This window comes from Phyllopteryx taeniolatus, chromosome 1, assembly GCF_024500385.1.
Source record: "Phyllopteryx taeniolatus isolate TA_2022b chromosome 1, UOR_Ptae_1.2, whole genome shotgun sequence".
NCBI classification, from domain to species: Eukaryota; Metazoa; Chordata; class Actinopteri; order Syngnathiformes; family Syngnathidae; genus Phyllopteryx; species Phyllopteryx taeniolatus.
Genome location: NC_084502.1, coordinates 30132491 through 30150021, shown reverse-complemented (window position 1 = coordinate 30150021; position 17531 = coordinate 30132491). Strand labels below are relative to the sequence as shown.

General features: G+C 43.0%; 1 protein-coding gene across 6 annotated transcripts in view; it reads right to left on the bottom strand.

Annotated features, from left to right (window-relative positions):
- Positions 1-17531, bottom strand: part of LOC133484603 (suppressor of tumorigenicity 14 protein homolog) — a 33272-nt gene that overhangs the window by 6485 nt on the left and 9256 nt on the right. For 3 of the 6 annotated variants that reach the window (XM_061787500.1, XM_061787454.1, XM_061787491.1), the window contains exons 12-18: positions 16245-16349; positions 14070-14186; positions 13438-13563; positions 8385-8568; positions 7157-7428; positions 6933-7069; positions 498-2421 (exon numbers count right to left, since the gene is read on the bottom strand). In XM_061787500.1, the coding sequence (XP_061643484.1) occupies positions 2260-2421; positions 6933-7069; positions 7157-7428; positions 8385-8568; positions 13438-13563; positions 14070-14186; positions 16245-16349 (1103 nt within the window). In that variant the 3' untranslated portion in view covers positions 498-2259. Of the gene's footprint in view, positions 1-64; positions 214-497; positions 2422-6932; positions 7070-7156; positions 7429-8384; positions 8569-13437; positions 13564-14069; positions 14187-16244; positions 16350-17531 lie in introns of those variants that run through there. The other 3 variants (XM_061787483.1, XM_061787463.1, XM_061787473.1) reach the window with 2 other exon arrangements.

The following is a 17531-nucleotide window of genomic DNA, read 5'->3' as shown; positions in this document are numbered from 1 at the left end:
GGAGCAGGTCTAGGAGAGCACTCCTCACGTACTAAAAGACCAACTGATGCCAAAATGAGCATGCGCTAGGCAATGGAGGCAAGGGGAAGAAACCTCGAGTAGACTCAACACTCGGTAAGGGTCGGCTGGTTGAGGGTTTGGGGGGGTGGGGTGACAGAGAGGAGAGAGAGTTGCAGTTTTTGGCTGCACCTCTAGAAGCACGGGCACCTAATACTGGAGGGGGGAAAGAGAGGTTAGTGTCATAGGGAGAACATGCCGTAAAGCCTTAACTACTTTCGAAAGACTCTTAAGAGTTGTTTGAAGATGAGCAGCCACCAACTATGCAGCTCCATTGAGTCATTCTACATTTCAAGAAGACACTTTTGAATAATAATGGTTGGTAAATGTATTGTTTACCATGGAAGAATTCAAATGTACTCAAATATAGGAATACTGCATGCTATGTTAAAGCTCATACATAGCGGAAATGTATCGAATTATTAAAACAAAAGACAAAATCATTTTTGTTAAATTTTATTTTATCAAGGGGGAACATACAGTATATGATGATTTTCTTTTGTATCCTCAACTGACGAATATTATTTAGAATTAACAATTTGAAGTTCCATGGTTTGTCATCTGTGATGTTTTTGGCATGGTATCATTTTAGTATCGTATAAAGGTACTTTAATTAGGTTATAATTTTGGTGTGACAAATATTGATATCTTTCCTACCCTTATCAAATCTTTGTTGATACTTGAGAATTGTGAAAAATCATTAAAATGATCAGTGTCTTCACATAGATGATTATTAATCATTAATAACATACAATTAAAGGTAATTGAGCAAATTTGTTATTTGAGGAGTGTGTATTAAGATGGTAACTGGTATGCCCATTGCATTTGCCAATACTCAAGAAGTAGCTCTCAGTTTCAAAAGTATGGTGACACTTGGCCCTGCTCCAAACACTCTTAAGAAGAAGAATTTGTATCGTCATAACATGTATGCATATTCACGAGATCTGACCTCTGCTTTTAACCCATCACAGTAGTGAATTCTGCAAACACACATTTCATGGTGAACACTGGAGCATTGGGCTACTTTTGCTCCTGGGGAGTAGTTCAGGGTATTGGTGTCTTGCTTAAGGACACCACAACTTAAACTAGTTTCTAAAGATACTTTATGAAGTCCAACTAGTCTGTAACGACTAAAACTAGTAAAGACTCACTTTAGAAAGTCAGAGTATGTTTTGAGTTTATTAAGGCTAAAGAGACTGAAGATTATTTTTTTTTTTTTTTTTTTAAAGTCCAACTAGTGTCAAAAGATTTAAACAAGTCACTAAAAGCTCTTTAGAAAGTCTGTGTCGACTCTATTAAGTCAAACTAGTCTCTGTAAACTTCAACAAGTCCTAAATACTCTTTAACTAATCTGTAAAGACTCAACTCTGTAAAGGCTCTTCAACTTGTCTGCAAATACTCTACAAGTCACCTGACTTACAAAGACAGAGTCTGTAAAATTCTTTTAACAAGTCTCAGAAAAACATGATACACCAAGAAACGACATCACTGCAAAATGATCTACACTCCTCACCAAGTTCAACAAGTGTCTTTAGAAAAGTCACTCTCATAATACTCTTCAACAAGTCTGTAAAGACTTTTTAGGTCGGTTAAGCTCAAATGTCCGACGAGTCTGTAAAAACTCTCCTGCCACTAAAGACTCTAAAAAGTCCAACTGGTCACTAAAGACTCTTCTAATCATTAGACTCTTAATAAAGTCAAGCTGTAAAGACTAGTAAGTTCAACTAGTCTCTAAAGAGTCCTCAACAAGTCTCTAAAAACGCTTCAACCAGTCTGTAAAGATTGTTCACACTAAGAAGTCTGTAAAGACTCGTTATAAACTCCAACAAATCTGTGAAGACAAACAAGTGTTTGAAAAACAGTCTCTAAAGACTTTTCAACTGGTCAATGAAGACTCTTAAGGAAGTCCAATGAGTCTCAAGACTTTTCATCCAGACTGTAGTATCTGTATCGAGAAAATCTAACAAGTCTGCAAATATTCTTTGACAAGTCTAAAGACTTCAGAAAGTCCTTCAAGTCTGCAAAAACTCAACAAGTTGTTTGAAAGGTTTTGTGTCTCTGGGTTTTAAAGATTCTAGGGATATTTAAAAACGCTGTGATAAAATTTGTTGCATATTTGGTTGAAATGCTCATATGTAGATGATAAGGGCGCACCTTTAACTTGAATCTCTTAGATTTCCTGTGGTAGAATTAGCGGTGTGGCTAAACCCCACTGTGCTCCTTGATCCAGCTGCGATATCGGGTCACTCGTGTGTAGATGCCTGGCTTGTTCCTGCGAGCGCAACCATTGCCCCAGCTCACCACGCCAGCCAGGAAGACCCGCCTACTTGGACTGATGACAGACAGCGGGCCTCCGGAGTCACCCTGACCGTCAAAGATGAAATGAGAGGAGATTGTTAAAATAACTCTAAAGACTCTTTAGAAAGTCCAACTACTCTGTAAAGACTAACAAGTCTGTCAAAACATAAAGAATGCAACTAGTCTCTTAAGACTGTTCCACAATTCTAGGACTCTTTAGAAAGTCCAAAGAGTCTCTAAACAGTGTTCCACAAGTCTTTAAAGACTTAATTAGGGTTGTGAATCTCTGGTATGGCGCAACGGTGGGCGACTGGTTAGCACATTTGCCTCACTGAGGCCTGGGGTTCAAATACCGGCCCCGCCTTTGTGTGGAGTTCTCATTTTTCTCCCCGTGCCTGGGTGCGTTTTCTCCGGACACTCCGGCTTCCTCCCACATCCCAAAAACATGCATGGTAGGTTGATTGAAGACTCTAAATTGCCCTTAGGTGTGAATGTGTGTGTGAATGGTTGTTTGTTTATATGTGTCCTGCAATTGGCTGGCGACCAGTTTATGGTGTACCCCGCCTCTCACCCGAAGATAGCTGGGATAGGCTCCAGCACGCCCATGACCCTAGTGAGGATAAGCGGAACGGAAGATGAATGAATGAATCTCTGGTATGAGGTTGATTTGATACTGAGATTTTATTAAAACGGTTATCTTTAAACGGTTCGATACAATTTGGTTCAGTATGGGAGTGATATGATTTGATACGGTGCGGAAGCAATGCGATAACATCCATCCATCCATTTTCTGAGCCGCTTCTCCTCACTAGGGTCGCGGGCTTGCTGGAGCCTATCCAGCTGTCATGAGGCAGGAGGCGGGGTACACCCTGAACTGGTTGCCAGCCAATCGCAGGGCACATACAAACAAACAACCATCCGCACTCACATTCACACCTATGGGCAATTTAGAGTCTCCAATTAATGCATGTTTTTGGGATGTAGGAGGAAACCCACACAGGCACGGGGAGAACATGCAAACTCCACACAGGCGGGGCCGGGGATTGAACCCGGGTCCTCAGAACTGTGAGGCTGACGCTCTAACCAGTCGGCCGCCCATGTGATAACATTTGTTGATGTATTGTAGACAATCATAAAGAACCCAATTTTATAAAATAAATCATTTCCCTGCCCGAGCGCATGTCATCGTTTTGTCACTGGGCAAGACACTTAACCCACGTTGCCCATGAATGAATGTGGTTGGATGTTCGGTGGTGGTTGGAGGGGCCGTAGGAGCAAAATGGCAGCCACGCTTCTGTCAGACAAGTAGCTTATCACCACTAGGTGTTATTTTGGAGTGAATCAATAATGTATGCAATTGTAAAGTGTCTAGAAAAGTGCTATATAACTGTAATGCATTATTATTATTAAGTATTCGTGGCTGATTGAGGAGTCTGCTCCTGATACAAAACATCGTTTCCAAGCCTAGTGTTAATCTAGTCTGTAAAGACTCTTAAATCAAGTCTGTGTGACAACTCTAAACTCTTTAAAAAGTGGAGTTTTTCAACCACGGGTCACCAATGTGGTTCCCGCGGTAGCACCCAAGCACCACATGAGTAGCTTGCGGGCCTGATGTAAAAGTAGCTCATTAGTAATGGGACATTGTGATTTTCTAGGAATGTTGTGAAGTGATCATTTGAACATGTAAACACTGGCAGAGATTTATAGAAATAAACTGTTGCATATTGATTGAGCAAATTTGTTATTTTAGAAGTGTGTATCAAACTGATGGCCCTTTGCAATAATCAGTACCCAAGAAGTACAGTGCCGTGAGCAAGTATCGGCCCCCTTCTCAAATTATATTTTTGCATAGTTTCTTTAAGATCATCAAACATATGTAAATATCAGATAAATATAATCCAAGTGAACGTAAAATGCTGTTTTTAAATGGTGATTTCATTTATGAAGGAAACAAAACTATTCAAAGTTACCTGGCCCTGTGTGAAAAAGTAATGCCCCCCTAAACTTAATAACTGGTTGGGGCATCCTCAGCAGCAACAGCTGAAATCAAGGTTTTTCTATAACTTTCACATCACTGTGTCGAGATATTTTGCCCCACTCTTCCTTGCAGAATTGTTTGAATTCAGCAAGAATGGAGGGTTTTCGAGCATGAACGGTCTTTTAAGGTCATGCGACTGCATTTCAATCAGATTCAAGTCTGGATTTTGACTAGACCAATCCAAAGCTTCATTTTTTTTAAGCCATTCAGAAGTTGACTTGCTGGTGTGTGTTGGATTGTTATCCTACTGCAGAACCCAGATGTGCTTCAGCTTGAGGTCAAAAACTGATGGCTGAACATTCATTCTCCTTCAGGATTTTCTGTTACTGAACAGAATTCATGGTTCCATCAGTCACAGAAAGTTGTCCAGGTCCTGAAGGGGAAAAGCAGCCCAAGACCATCACACTACTGCCACTATGTTTGACTACTGGTATGATGTTCTTTTTCTGAAATGCTGTGGTACATTTATGCCAGATGTAAAGTGACACACATGTAGTGACTCTGACCCAGTTGCCAATGCCCCCAGCCCCTCACCCCACCCCAACGACTTGATAAACTGCATTCCTCCCTGCGCCCCCGCTGTGCGAGACGGCCACTAAAAGACGTCTGCTGGACCTTAACCTAATTAGCAGCTTCCTGTCAAATCTGGATTCCCGTCTTCAAAAGACTCCTTTCCTTCTTTTGACGATAGGGACCAAAAGGTTGGGCGATCCTCTCTCCAAGAAGACCAAGCTGGGACAGATCGACAACGGAACGCAAATACAGCAATAAACTATTTGCTTAATATTAAAACATGCACGCAAGGCGCCGCCGAACGCCCAATAGGAATAATTGCTGGGACATGGGCGCCACCCACTGGCGTTTGAGAGTTATTGACTGCAATGTGGACTTCCATTCAGGTTTTTCTTTAACAGAAGATAAACTGTCAATTTTTATATTTATCTATATAACATTGCATATAACGGATAACCGAATCGAATCCTTATAAACATTGAAGAAAGTACAAAAGAAAGCGATATAGATAGATATAGTGGATGTGCAATTCCACTATATTCTAGTACGGCAAATCATGTTCTTCAGGGTCTCCCATGCCCCCCCTGGCATTGCAATGTGAGCCCCCCAGGGGGTCGCGCCCCACTATTTGAGAAGCACTGCGCTACACACACCTTCCAAAAAGCTCAACTTTCATCTCGTCAGTTCATAAACGAGTAAAACGAGCCTTTATGTTCTTTTTGGTGAGCAGTGGTTTTCACCTTGGAACTCTGCCATGGATGCAATTTTTGTCCAGTCTCTTCCTAATTGTTGTGTCATGACACTTGACCTTAACTGAGGTAAGGGAGGCCTGCAATTCTTCAGAAGTGGTCCTGAGTTCCTTTGTGGCCTCTGGATGAGTCATTGTTGTTCTCTTGGAGTAATCTTTGTAGGCCAGCCCCTCCTGGGAAGGTTCACCACTCCATGTGAGGATAATGGCTCTCTCTATGGTTCACTGGAATCCTAAAGCTTTAGAAATGACTTTTACAACCCTTTCCAGACTGATAGATGTCCATCCATCCATCCATTTTCTGAGCCGCTTCTCCTCACTAGGGTCGCGGGCGTGCTGGAGCCTATCCCAGCTGTCATCGGGCAGGAGGCGGGGCACACCCTGAACTGGTTGCCAGCCAATCGCAGGGCACATAGAAACAAACAACCATTCGCACTCACAGTCATGCCTACGGGCAATTTAGAGTCTCCAATTAATGCATGTTTTTGGGATGTGGGAGGAAACCGGAGTGCCCGGAGAAAACCCACGCAGGCACGGGGAGAACATGCAAACTCCACACAGGCGGGGACGGGGATTGAACCCCGCACCTCAGAACTGTGAGGCTGACGCTCTAACCAGTCGGCCACCGTGCAATTTCATTGGATCGTGTCATTTTGTTGCACCTTTTTTAGATCTTTTGTCTGACTTGATTTCGTGTGGACAGATTCTGTTTAAGTGATTTTGTTATTTAACAGGTCTAGAGGTAATCAGGCTTGGATGTAATCAGTGAAAATTAACCAAAAATTGTGATTAGCCACAATTAATTCATAATTTAAGAAGGGGGGTAATTACTTTTTCACACAGGGCCAGCTGACTATATTTTTCCTTAATCAATGAAATTATTGATTAAGTTCACTTGGGTTATACTGTATTTGTCTAGTATTTACATTTGTCTTATGATCTTAAACATTAAAGTGGGAAAACTATGCAAAATTTAAGAAGGGGACCAATAAATTTTCACGGCACTGTATCTCTCGGTGGCAAAAAGGTTGGTAACCCCTGGTCTAGACTGTTCCACATTTCTTTAAAGACTACTAGTTTTTAAATACTTTTTAGAAAGTCAAGTCTGTTGAGACTCTTTACAAAGTCCAACTATTCTCTGGAGACTGTTGCAGAGCTCTAAAAACTTTAGAAAGTTTAGCAAGTCTGTAAAGACTCTTCAACAACTCTGCAAAGACGCTTTAGAAAGTCCAGCTAGTATCTGAAAGTGTTTCCTACAAGTCACTCAAAACTCTTCACCTGGCAGGCATCCACACCACCTTTGAGGACGCCGGCACACAACATTCCATCCTTCACCTCGTTGTTCATCGCATTGTTGCACACCAAACTGTTGATGATGTGAACTTTTGCTTTCTGCAGGATGTTCACCGCCGCACCTGTTAGGTGACATAGGGATGCCGTCAAAGTGCTAATTGACAACTTTCCCTAGTGAGACTCAAAATGTCACAAGACAGTTCACCCACCTCCCTCTCTGGTGGCTCCCCAGCCGGTGATCCAGGCTTCCTGGCCGTCAGGGAAGCGGTGCGCAGGGGAGGGCAGGCAGATGGGCCAAATGTGCTGATTGAGTGGCACGTCCGATTCCAGCTCCATCAGCGCCACGTCGTTGACAAAAGTGAGTTGGTCAAAGTCGCGGTGAGCCACAATCCGCATCACCTTCCTCCTCACCGTCCATTCGTTGGCACGGCTCAGCTCGTGCTGGCCCAGGAAGGCTTCCCATTGGTCGGCCTGCGAGTGCCTGCAACACAAGGCAGGTGGCAATTTGTTTGTGATTGGTCGTCTGGTCAGGCCCACCACCACTTTCAATTTGACGAGTTGATTAACACGGTATTCGTAGTTCTCAGTCAACCTCTAAAGACTGTTAAACTAGTCTGTAAAGGCTTGTCACTAATTCTGTAAAGACTTTTTAGAACGTTTGACTAGTCTCGGAAGACTGTTCCGCAACTGAAGATGTAAACTTGTCTTTAAGGACTCTTTAGAAAGTTTGACTAGTCTAAAGACTGTTGTACAACTCTAAAGACTCTTAAACTAGTCTGTGAAAGCTTCTGAGAAAGACCGACTAGTATTTAAAGACTGTTTACAAGTCTCTAAATAGACTTTTTAATTAGTCTGTAAAAGCTCTTCAACAGGTCTGTAAAAACTCTAGAAAGTCTGACTAGTTTGTTAAAACAAATTCTGCAACTCTTTAAAAGACTCTTCAACAAGTCTCTAAAGACTACTTAGAGAGTCATACTAGTCTTGTGACTACTCCAAAACAGCCTTATTGCTTGAGAGGTATGCCGTCTTGACAAGAGAAGTACACTGAGTCCTGAATGCACTTTGGGTGATTAATTGAACAGTGGCTTTCACAGTTACACACACACTGGATGGATTCTTTAGAAAATGAAACTAGTCTTTAAAGACTCTTTAAAGGCTTATGTCACTGGCGGAGCGTCTCTCGATCAGTCACAGCGACTCAGGAGACCAAAATATTGCTTCTTTCTCACAGAGACCAATTCGCTCGGAAGTCGCTGCGACGTCTCTGTAAAGTTGCGGAGGTGTTGCCGTGAAGTGGATGTCTCCTCAGTATCGTTGGTACCCATCAGGTCACAGAGAGTATCTAGTTTAAAGTTTCTTCAACAACTCTAAAAACTTAAATCTGTAAAAACTCCAACTAGTCTTTAAACACATTTGTAGTTAATCCTTTGCTCCTACCTGACTGAACCCTTGTCCTGGACGCAGTGGGCGGCGGTCAGTAGCCAGCGACTGCTCAGTACAGAAGCACCACATGCGTGACCCTGCCCCGCCACGTGGAGGCTGACCTGCCAGGGCAATTCGCCCTCTTGTGCGGCCTCACCACCAACAATGCGAGAGCTTCGGTATGGCGCCGAACCACACTCTGGGGGGGGAATCCATTTTAAAAAATTAGCCCTTGTGCTACATTTGCTTCTCAGTAATAGCAATCATGTAGCCGGGTCAATTTCACCCGTTAACAAACAGGGTCAGAGACAAAGAAAAAAAGAAAATACGATTTGTTAGAAGTGCACAGACCATTTCCTACAGTGTAACTATGGTATGGTAAAGGTGTGCGGACCATTAACAATAATGCAAATGTGCTACGTTTGGTGTGTCCAGTTTGAGGTGTGCAGAACATTTAATAGGATGGAGAAATCGTACTGGCGGCACGGTGGCTGACTGGTTAGAGCGTCCGCCCCAGAGTTCTGAGGACTGATGTAAATAAGGCGACGGCATGGTGGACAACTGGTTAGCACATCTACCTCACAGTTCTGAGGACTGGGGTTCAAATCCGGTCCCGCCTGTGTGGAGTTTGCATGTTCTCCCCGTGCCTGCGTGGGTTTTCTCCGGGCACTCCGGTTTCCTCCCACATCCCAAAAAAAACATGTGTGGTAGGTTAATTGACAACTCTAAATTGCCCGTAGGTGTGAACGTGAGTGTGAATGGTTGTTTGTTTGTATGTGCCCTGCGATTGGCTGGCAACCAGTTCAGGGTGTACCCCGCCTCCTGGCCGATGATAGCTGGGATAGGCTCCAGCACGCCCGCGACCCGAGTGAGGAGAAGCGGCTCAGAAAATGGATGGATCGATGGAAACATCGTACTGAACATTAGAGGTATAGACCCATTAAATATGGTGTACATATGGTACAGAATGTTGAAGGTGTGCGGGTCATTTAATATACTGTAATGTAAATAGAACCATTAACTATCATACAAATACAGTAGAGTACATTAGAGGTGTATTAACCATGAACTATGATGAAAATATGATACGTCAGCTTTGCATGGAATTAAATACAGTGGTGCCTCGAGATACGAGTGACCTGCATTACGAGTATTTTGTGATATGAGCTGTCAATTGGTCATGTTTTTGCTTTGACTTGTGAGCCCAAACTTGAGAAACGCGTGCTGTACGGCAGCAGTAGGCTCCATTCACTTGATAACAAGCAGCACTTTGGCTTATATAATGAGTGAATATTCTTAAAAAAAGAGGCCTCAAGCTGAACACTGCCACTACCAGTTAGCGTTTACTTGAAAAGTAACTATAAAACACAGACAATGACATGCTGTGTATTTGAAACAACTAGTCTCCATCAAGCTTACGATGGAATACACCACAGCCACATGGGCTAACAATTAACATAAATACCAAAATAAAATACAATAACGGCAGCCGGGTGTTTAAAACAATTTCAAGCGGTAAACAAGAGATCACCGGAGAAGTTAGGAGATACGTCTACAGAAGACCAGAGCACTCGATGTGGAGGAATCACTCAGAACAGATCGATAGGCATGCAAAACATTATCTAAAGAAGAACTGAATGTAATGTGGCGTGCAAATGTTGTTAATGTGTTTGTACACAATGCCGTACTGTTCAGTGTAAGGTTTTTTTTGTGTGTCTGTAAAAGACGTAAAATAAAAGTATTTGGAACGCTGACGAGACACACAGCATTCCTGCACAACAGACGCAGAGAAGGCTGGGGTTGAGGGTCGAGCGAGTGTAGTGAGAGAGAGAGAGAGAGAAAGAGAGTAGGAAAAAAAGAGAGAAAGGGAGCGAGGGAGACTTTAAGGATTATGGAGGCCACTGTGCTCTTAGGAACCTTAAGTGCAGCAGAAATCTTTTTGTAACCATGGCCAGATCAGTGCCTTGGCACCATTCTGTCTCTGAGCTCTTCAGGCAGTTCCTTTGACCTCAGGATTCTCATTTACTCTGAGATCCACTGTGAGCTGTAAGGTCTTATATAGACAGGGGTGTGGCTTTCCTAATCAAGTCCAATCAGTATAACATCAAACACAGCTGGACACCAATGAAGGTGAAGAACCATGTCAAGGATGATCAGAAGAAATGGACAGCACCCGAGTTCAATATATGAGTGTCACAGCAAAGGGTGTCAATACTTATGGCTGTGTGATATTTCAGTCCAAAAAGGACCAAAAAAATAAAAAATGGGGTGCAATATCCAAGTTTGGCCAAACACAAGACTACCGTATTTTCACGACCATAAGGTGTACTTAGAAGTCTTAAATTTTCTCCCAAATGGACGCCTTATAATGCGGCGTGCCTTATGTGTACACTGAGTTCCAAAATCTATAAATGATGATGTGTGACTTTGATGAGCACTCCGCTTGACTGACTGGGAGCATTTCCTGCCGACACGCTGCTTATATAGAGGAAGGCGGACATGATTGAGGACAGCATGTAGATGTTAAAGGGGGAAGGATGCGCGTGAAAGAGGACGCTAAAGGCACGCCCCCAGTATGTATATAGCGCCGGTATGTGCATTGTGCAAAACAACATCGGTTTGGCTAAGGACCCCCGAAAATGGTACCTACGAAGAGACACGCTTACGAAGCACAGTTTAATTCGCAAGCTATTAGTGACACGGAGGAACATGGGAATCGAGCAGCCGCGAGAGAATTCAAGATCAACTAATCCCTGGTTCGGAAGTGGAGGAAGCAGGAAAACGTGCTTCGCCAAGTCAAGAAGACGAAGCTGAGTTTCCGCGGAAACAAGGCGAGGTGGCCCGGGTTGGAAGACCAACTCGAGCAATGGATTAATGAGCAAAGAACAGCTGGGAGAAGCGTCTCTACAGTCACCATTCGACTGAGTCCAATAACTCGGAGCTTGCCATCATTCCGGGAGGCTTGACGGAGGAACTCCAACCGCTGGACATCGGTGTAAACAGGGCATTCAAAATGAAGTTGCGAGCGCCGTGGGAGCCATGGCTGACAAATGGCGAACACAGCTTTACTAAGACTAGGAGGCAGCGCTGGGCGAGTTACGCCACAATTTGTGAATGGATTGCGGATGCTTGTGCTAACGTGTCAGCTTGCACTGTTATTTGAGCTTTCGTAAAAGCCGGCATCATTTCTGAGGAGCCGCACGGCAGCGAGACTGACTCCGACAATGACGAGAGAAAACCTGCCGTGTTTGATGGGGAACTTGCCCAGCTGTTCATTTCGGATATAGAAGATGAGGACTTTGATGGATTTGTGGATGTGGATCGATCAAAAAATAACGTGAGTACATAGTTAAATACTTCAATAAAGTACAACCGTACTCAGTTTTGGTCCCGCTGCCTTTTTAAAAACATTGTTTTAGCGTGCATGCATGCTACCGTATGTTTTAAGCTAGCGTATGTTTTACCATGTGTGCGCCCAATTATACGGTGCGCCTTATGTATGTGTTAAATACAGAAATAGACCCCGTAACTGAGACTGCGCCTTTTAATACGGTGCGCCTTATGGTCGGGAAAATACGGTTCACTGCATGACAAAGCAGTTTTTTTTTCAGTCTACAATGTAAACACAAGTCCCGTGGCCGATTTTTTTTTCTTCCAATGAGTCCCTTTGATTGGCCCACGTAGGTTTGGTGTGCAGTCATGTGTCTGCCTTGTGCCATTTGTTTGGTGAACTGGAGTCAAAATGTTGGATTGGTGCAAACAGCCAGCACGCGGAAGTGCAAGTCCATCCATCCATCCATCAATCAATTTTTCATACCACTTATCCTCACTAGGGTCACGGGCGTGCTGAAACCTATCCCAGCTGACTCTGGGCGGGAGGCGGGGTACACCCTGAACTGGTCACCAGCCAATCGCAGGGCACATTTAAACAAACAACCATTCGCCCTCTCATTCACACCTACAGACACAAAAGTCTTCAATGAACCTACCATGGTGTTTTTGGGACGTGGGAGGAAACTGGAGTACCCAGAGAAAACCCACGCAGGCACGGGTAGAACATGCGAACTCAAAACAGGCGAGGCTGGATTTGAACCCAGGTCCTCAGAACTGTGAGGCAGATGAGCTAAACAGTCTTTCACCGTGCCACCTGAAGTGGCATTCATCCAAAATGTTCGTGTAGTAAATGTAGCACCTTCCTGCCCACCTCTGCTATTAAACGTTAAAAAAAAAAAGCTGAGTTGAATCGCTGAACATAACGGGCGGCATACTGCAGTGATGGCTGGAAGAACTAAGCCTTTGTCTTTAAAAAGTAAAAACCTTTGATGAAATTTCCACCTCAAAAAGTACCAGCACCCAACTATTGAATACACAAATCCACTTTATCATATGATTCCATCAGATGGCATCTCAGTATCTTAAAATAGTGCTGTAGGCGTGTGTAACAGCCAAGAAGACAGACAGACTCGCGTTTGCGAGCAAGCAGAGAGTTTTGTTTTTTCGTAACTTCTTTTTTGTTGGCGTCGCCTACGGCCCACAGTCGCTGTGTTCATTGCTTGACCAATAAATGTGAGCTAAACGGACTAACGTCTCGTCATGTATCTTCAGAAGATACACTCATATAGCATACTGGCAATAGTACTAGCGTTCTCTACATGACCTAATGAAAAAACGCGAGACTACGTACTGTATACCCAATGCAACAGGACATTTTAACAACTGTAACTTTGGAACTGTTTTCCCAAAGTACTAACATAGATACTGTAAAAAGTATTTTGCCCCAAAAAAAAGAAATCTGACTTTTTTACGACATCATAGAAAATCGCAAGTAGGCGGGGTTTTCTGCTGATAAAGGGGAGTTACCTTCTGAAAAAAACCATCCGCGCATGGGTGAATTTGGGATTGCGGAATGGCAAATGTGCAGGGATCGACTAATCACATTTTAAGGCAGTTTCATGTTGGAAAAATTCTTTTAAATATTCTGTATTTTTTAATTAAAAATTGGTAAATTTGACCCTAACATAAGAGAAGGGCTACACTGTGTGTGTGTGTGTGTGTGTGATGGACATACGGCAGGATTCCTCATCAGACGCGTCCTCGCAGTCATCGTCGCCGTCACACTCGGGGTTGACTTTGTCTACACAGTGTCCGTTTCTGCAGCGGAAGCTGGAGTCGGGACATGTCGTCATGGCGACCGCTGCAGGACATCACAAGCATGTGTTAGCGGTGTGAAGTGATGACCAAATGTTTCATTCTAATGCTTAGTTTTGACACCAATGTCCTGTTTTGACCTGAATGTCTCGCTTCCACACAAATTTATCAATTGTACACCAATGTCTTCTTTTGATATCAAATTCTCATTCTGAAATAAATGTCTCGTTCAGACACAAATGTCTTTTTTTCACATGAATGTCTCGTTTTGCCACAAAGGTCTTCTGTTGACATCAGTGTCTCCTTTTGACAAAAAAAAATCCTCATTTATACGCCAATGTCTCATTTTAACCGATTTATCTCATTTTGAGACAAGAATGTCTTGTTTTAACAGAAATTTCTCATTTTGACAGAAATGTCTCAATTTGACACGAATATCTCGTTTTGACAGAATGGTCTTATTTCCATAAACTCTGTGGAAAGGTTTTTAATTGTTTTTTTTTTAAATGAATGAAAAAGTATTCATGAGACACAAAGTGGTATCCTTCGCACATTTTTTGCATTTGAACTCATCGGACCCGTCGGCGCAGTCGTCTTTGCCGTTGCACACCATTGTCCACAAGACGCAGCGACCGTTCCTGCAGCGGAATACATTGGGAGCGCAGGTGCCTGCCAAAGGAGACAGATGAAGTCAAATTTCAAACACAGTGCAAAGTCCAGTAAAAAAAAACGACAACGTGAGCATAGTCCATGTCTCCCAATGCTTCCCCTAATATCATTAATTCAATTGCAATTACATACGCAAATATGCATTGTTTTCATTATTATAATTTTACATACACATTCATTCATCTTTCGTTCCGCTTATCCTCCCCTGGGGGGTCGCGGGCGTGCTGGAGCCTATCCCAGCTATCTCTGGGCGAGAGGCGGGGTACACCCTGAACTGGTCGCCAGCCAATCGCAGGGCACATAGAAACAAACAACCATTCGCACTCACATTCTCACCTACGGGCAATTTAGAGTCTTCAATTAACCTATCATGCATGTTTTTGGTTGTGGGAGGAAACCGGAGTACCCGGAGAAAACCCACGCAGGCACGAGGAGAACATGCAAACTCCACAAAGGCGGGGCCGGGATTTGAACCCCAGTCCTCAGAACTGTGAGGTAGATGTGCTAACCAGTCATCTACCGTGCCACCTTTACATACACATTTTAACAGTTTTTTAATACAATATCTACAAAAGACCGAGCCCAGCTGTACATTTTAAAAATCTAATGTGGTGCACAAATGTTTGCCCACCTTTGAAATACAATAAAACTACCCACTTTTTGAGAGACCAAACGGCGAGGGACCAGGAAGGTGTTGGCATAGTGGTACTGTCACAAAGTGGTCAGTCATAGGTTTTGCTAGAACTAATAGTGGATGTGTAGTGCAGTGGTTCTCTCTCTCACTCTCTATCTCTCTCCATATATGTGTGTATATATATATATATATATATATATATATATATATATATACGCACACACACACGCACACCGTATGTTGACGCTTACTCCATTTATGTGTATATATACACACACACACACTGCAGCTGTGTGTTGACGCTTATCGGAGGGGAAAGACGCAGCTGTTTAATCCTAGAAAAGTATGAGGGAGTACAAACGGGCCTCTTCATATCCCAAGCTCAATATTGTAAAAGAGGCCCAAGAAGAGTGAGGTATGTCCTGTTCTACGGTGATAAAATATTAACATATGACGGGCATTGGTGCGAAAACCATTAAGGTTAGGGTAGGGTACATTGTCTAAAAAACATTGGAGAAATTCCAGGATAGCAGCAGGCCATCTTTCTCCTCTGAAAAGCAGACAGTATTCTTCACAAGAGTGAGAGTATACAGTATATATGATGCAGTACACCCACACACACATACACACTATTAAGGGCTATCAAGAAAATATACAGTATAAATACACAAGGATTTATTTGTTCAGGAGCTGTTACCCTCACAGTGGCCAAAATGTTCATGGATTGTTAATCAAATCATTAGTGGCCAGAACCTCTTCCATTTCCTGAGTTATTTTTGGACACTTTGACAATTTTGTACTTTAAAGAGACTTACAAAAGTTTTTACACCCAAAGACGCTTAGGTTATCTTTGGACTCCAAAAGATCTTTGCATGATCTTTATACCCCCCTGTGGAAGATTTCTGTCACAACACCAAGTAACACCAAAAGAAATCCTTAGCTCTCCAAATACCACCCACATGACCATCATTAAAATACTGGCGTAATATGCATAAACTTTGATTGGCTGGCGACCAGTTCAGGGTGTCCAACGCCTCTCGCCAAAAGAAAGCTGGGATAGGCTACGGCACGCCCGCGACCCTCGTGAGGAGAAGCGGTACGGAAATTAATGAATGAATATGCGTAAGTGTTCATCAAAAACGAGACTGAGGTTTTATTCCTAAAAAGTATATTAAATATTATTGTAAATTACTGTAAGATTATGCACAGTTTCAACATTAGCACTGCGCTTAAATATATGAGGGGGGAAAAAAACAGCAAATTATTTAATTATAATGTATTGCAGATGAGAAGGCTCATCCGTAGAAGAGGTATAAAAAAAATGAAAACAAATAAAATTTGTTTAAATGTATATAAAATATTTTATTTGATAACAAAATAATCCACTGGCATTTTTAAATGTGATTATTTAAACAAAAACTCACCGCAGTCGTCCTCGTCGCTGGCATCTCCGCAGTCATCCACACTGTCACAGCGCACACGGGAGTCCACGCACAAGTCATTGGTGCAACGGAACCTTCCCGGACACGCTGCTCCACAACACAAAACAACGCAACACAAACTATCAGTCGCAAATAGTGGAAATATGATTTGGTCGAGGTGCACAGAACGTTAAATAAGCAAATGCCTCCTTTTTACAGCAATGCCTCATAAAACAAATTAATACAATGTAAATATATTTTAGAGGTGAAGGATCATTAAAATGTATAATTTTGACATGTTCTTGTTTTGACACCAATGTTTCGTTTTGACACAAATGTCTCATCATACAAATTAATATAATGTAAATATGACATTTTAGAGGTGCGCAGAAGTTTAAATAAACATCTCGTTTTGACATGAACGTCCATCAATCCATTTTTTTTACTGGTTATCCTCGATAGGGTCACAGGAGAACATGCAAACTCCACACAGGCAGGGCCGGGATTTGAACCCCAGTCCCCAGAACTGTGAGGCAGATGTGCTAACCAGTCGGTCACCGTGCCAACTGACATGTTATATAAATCACTAAAATGTGAATATGATATGTTAGGCACTCATTCAAAATACAGATGTCTCATTTTGACCCCAATGTCGCCTTATATAAATCTATATAATGTAAACATGATATGTAAGAGCTGGTGAGCACATCTGCCTCACAGTTCTGAGGACCCGGCTTCAAATCCGGCCTGAGCTGTGTTGAGTTTCCATGTTGTCCCCATGCCTGTGTGGGTTTCCTCACACATCCCAAAAACATGCATGGTAGGTTAATTGAAGACTAAATTGTCTGTAGGTGTGAATGTGAGTGCGAATGGTTGTTGGTGTGTGATTGACTGGCGACCAGTTCAGGGTGTACCCCGCCTCGCGCCCAGAGTCAGCTGGGATAGGCTCCAGCATGCCCGCGACCCTCGTGAGGATAAGCGGTGTGGAAAATGGATGCATGTATGTATATCATAAGTAAGAGGTGCACGGACCACCCAATAAACAACTTTCTCGTTTTTACCCGAATGCCTTATTTTGACAGAAATGTCTCATTTTGACAATGTCTTGTATAAATCCATCCATCCATCCATTTTCTGTACCGCTTATCCTCACTAGGATCGCGGGCATACTGGAGCCTATCCCAGCTATCTTCGGGCGAGAGGCGGGGTACACCCTGAACTTGTCGGCAGCCAATCGCAAGGCACACATAGACAAATGTGCAGATGTGCTAACCAGTCGGCCACCGTGCC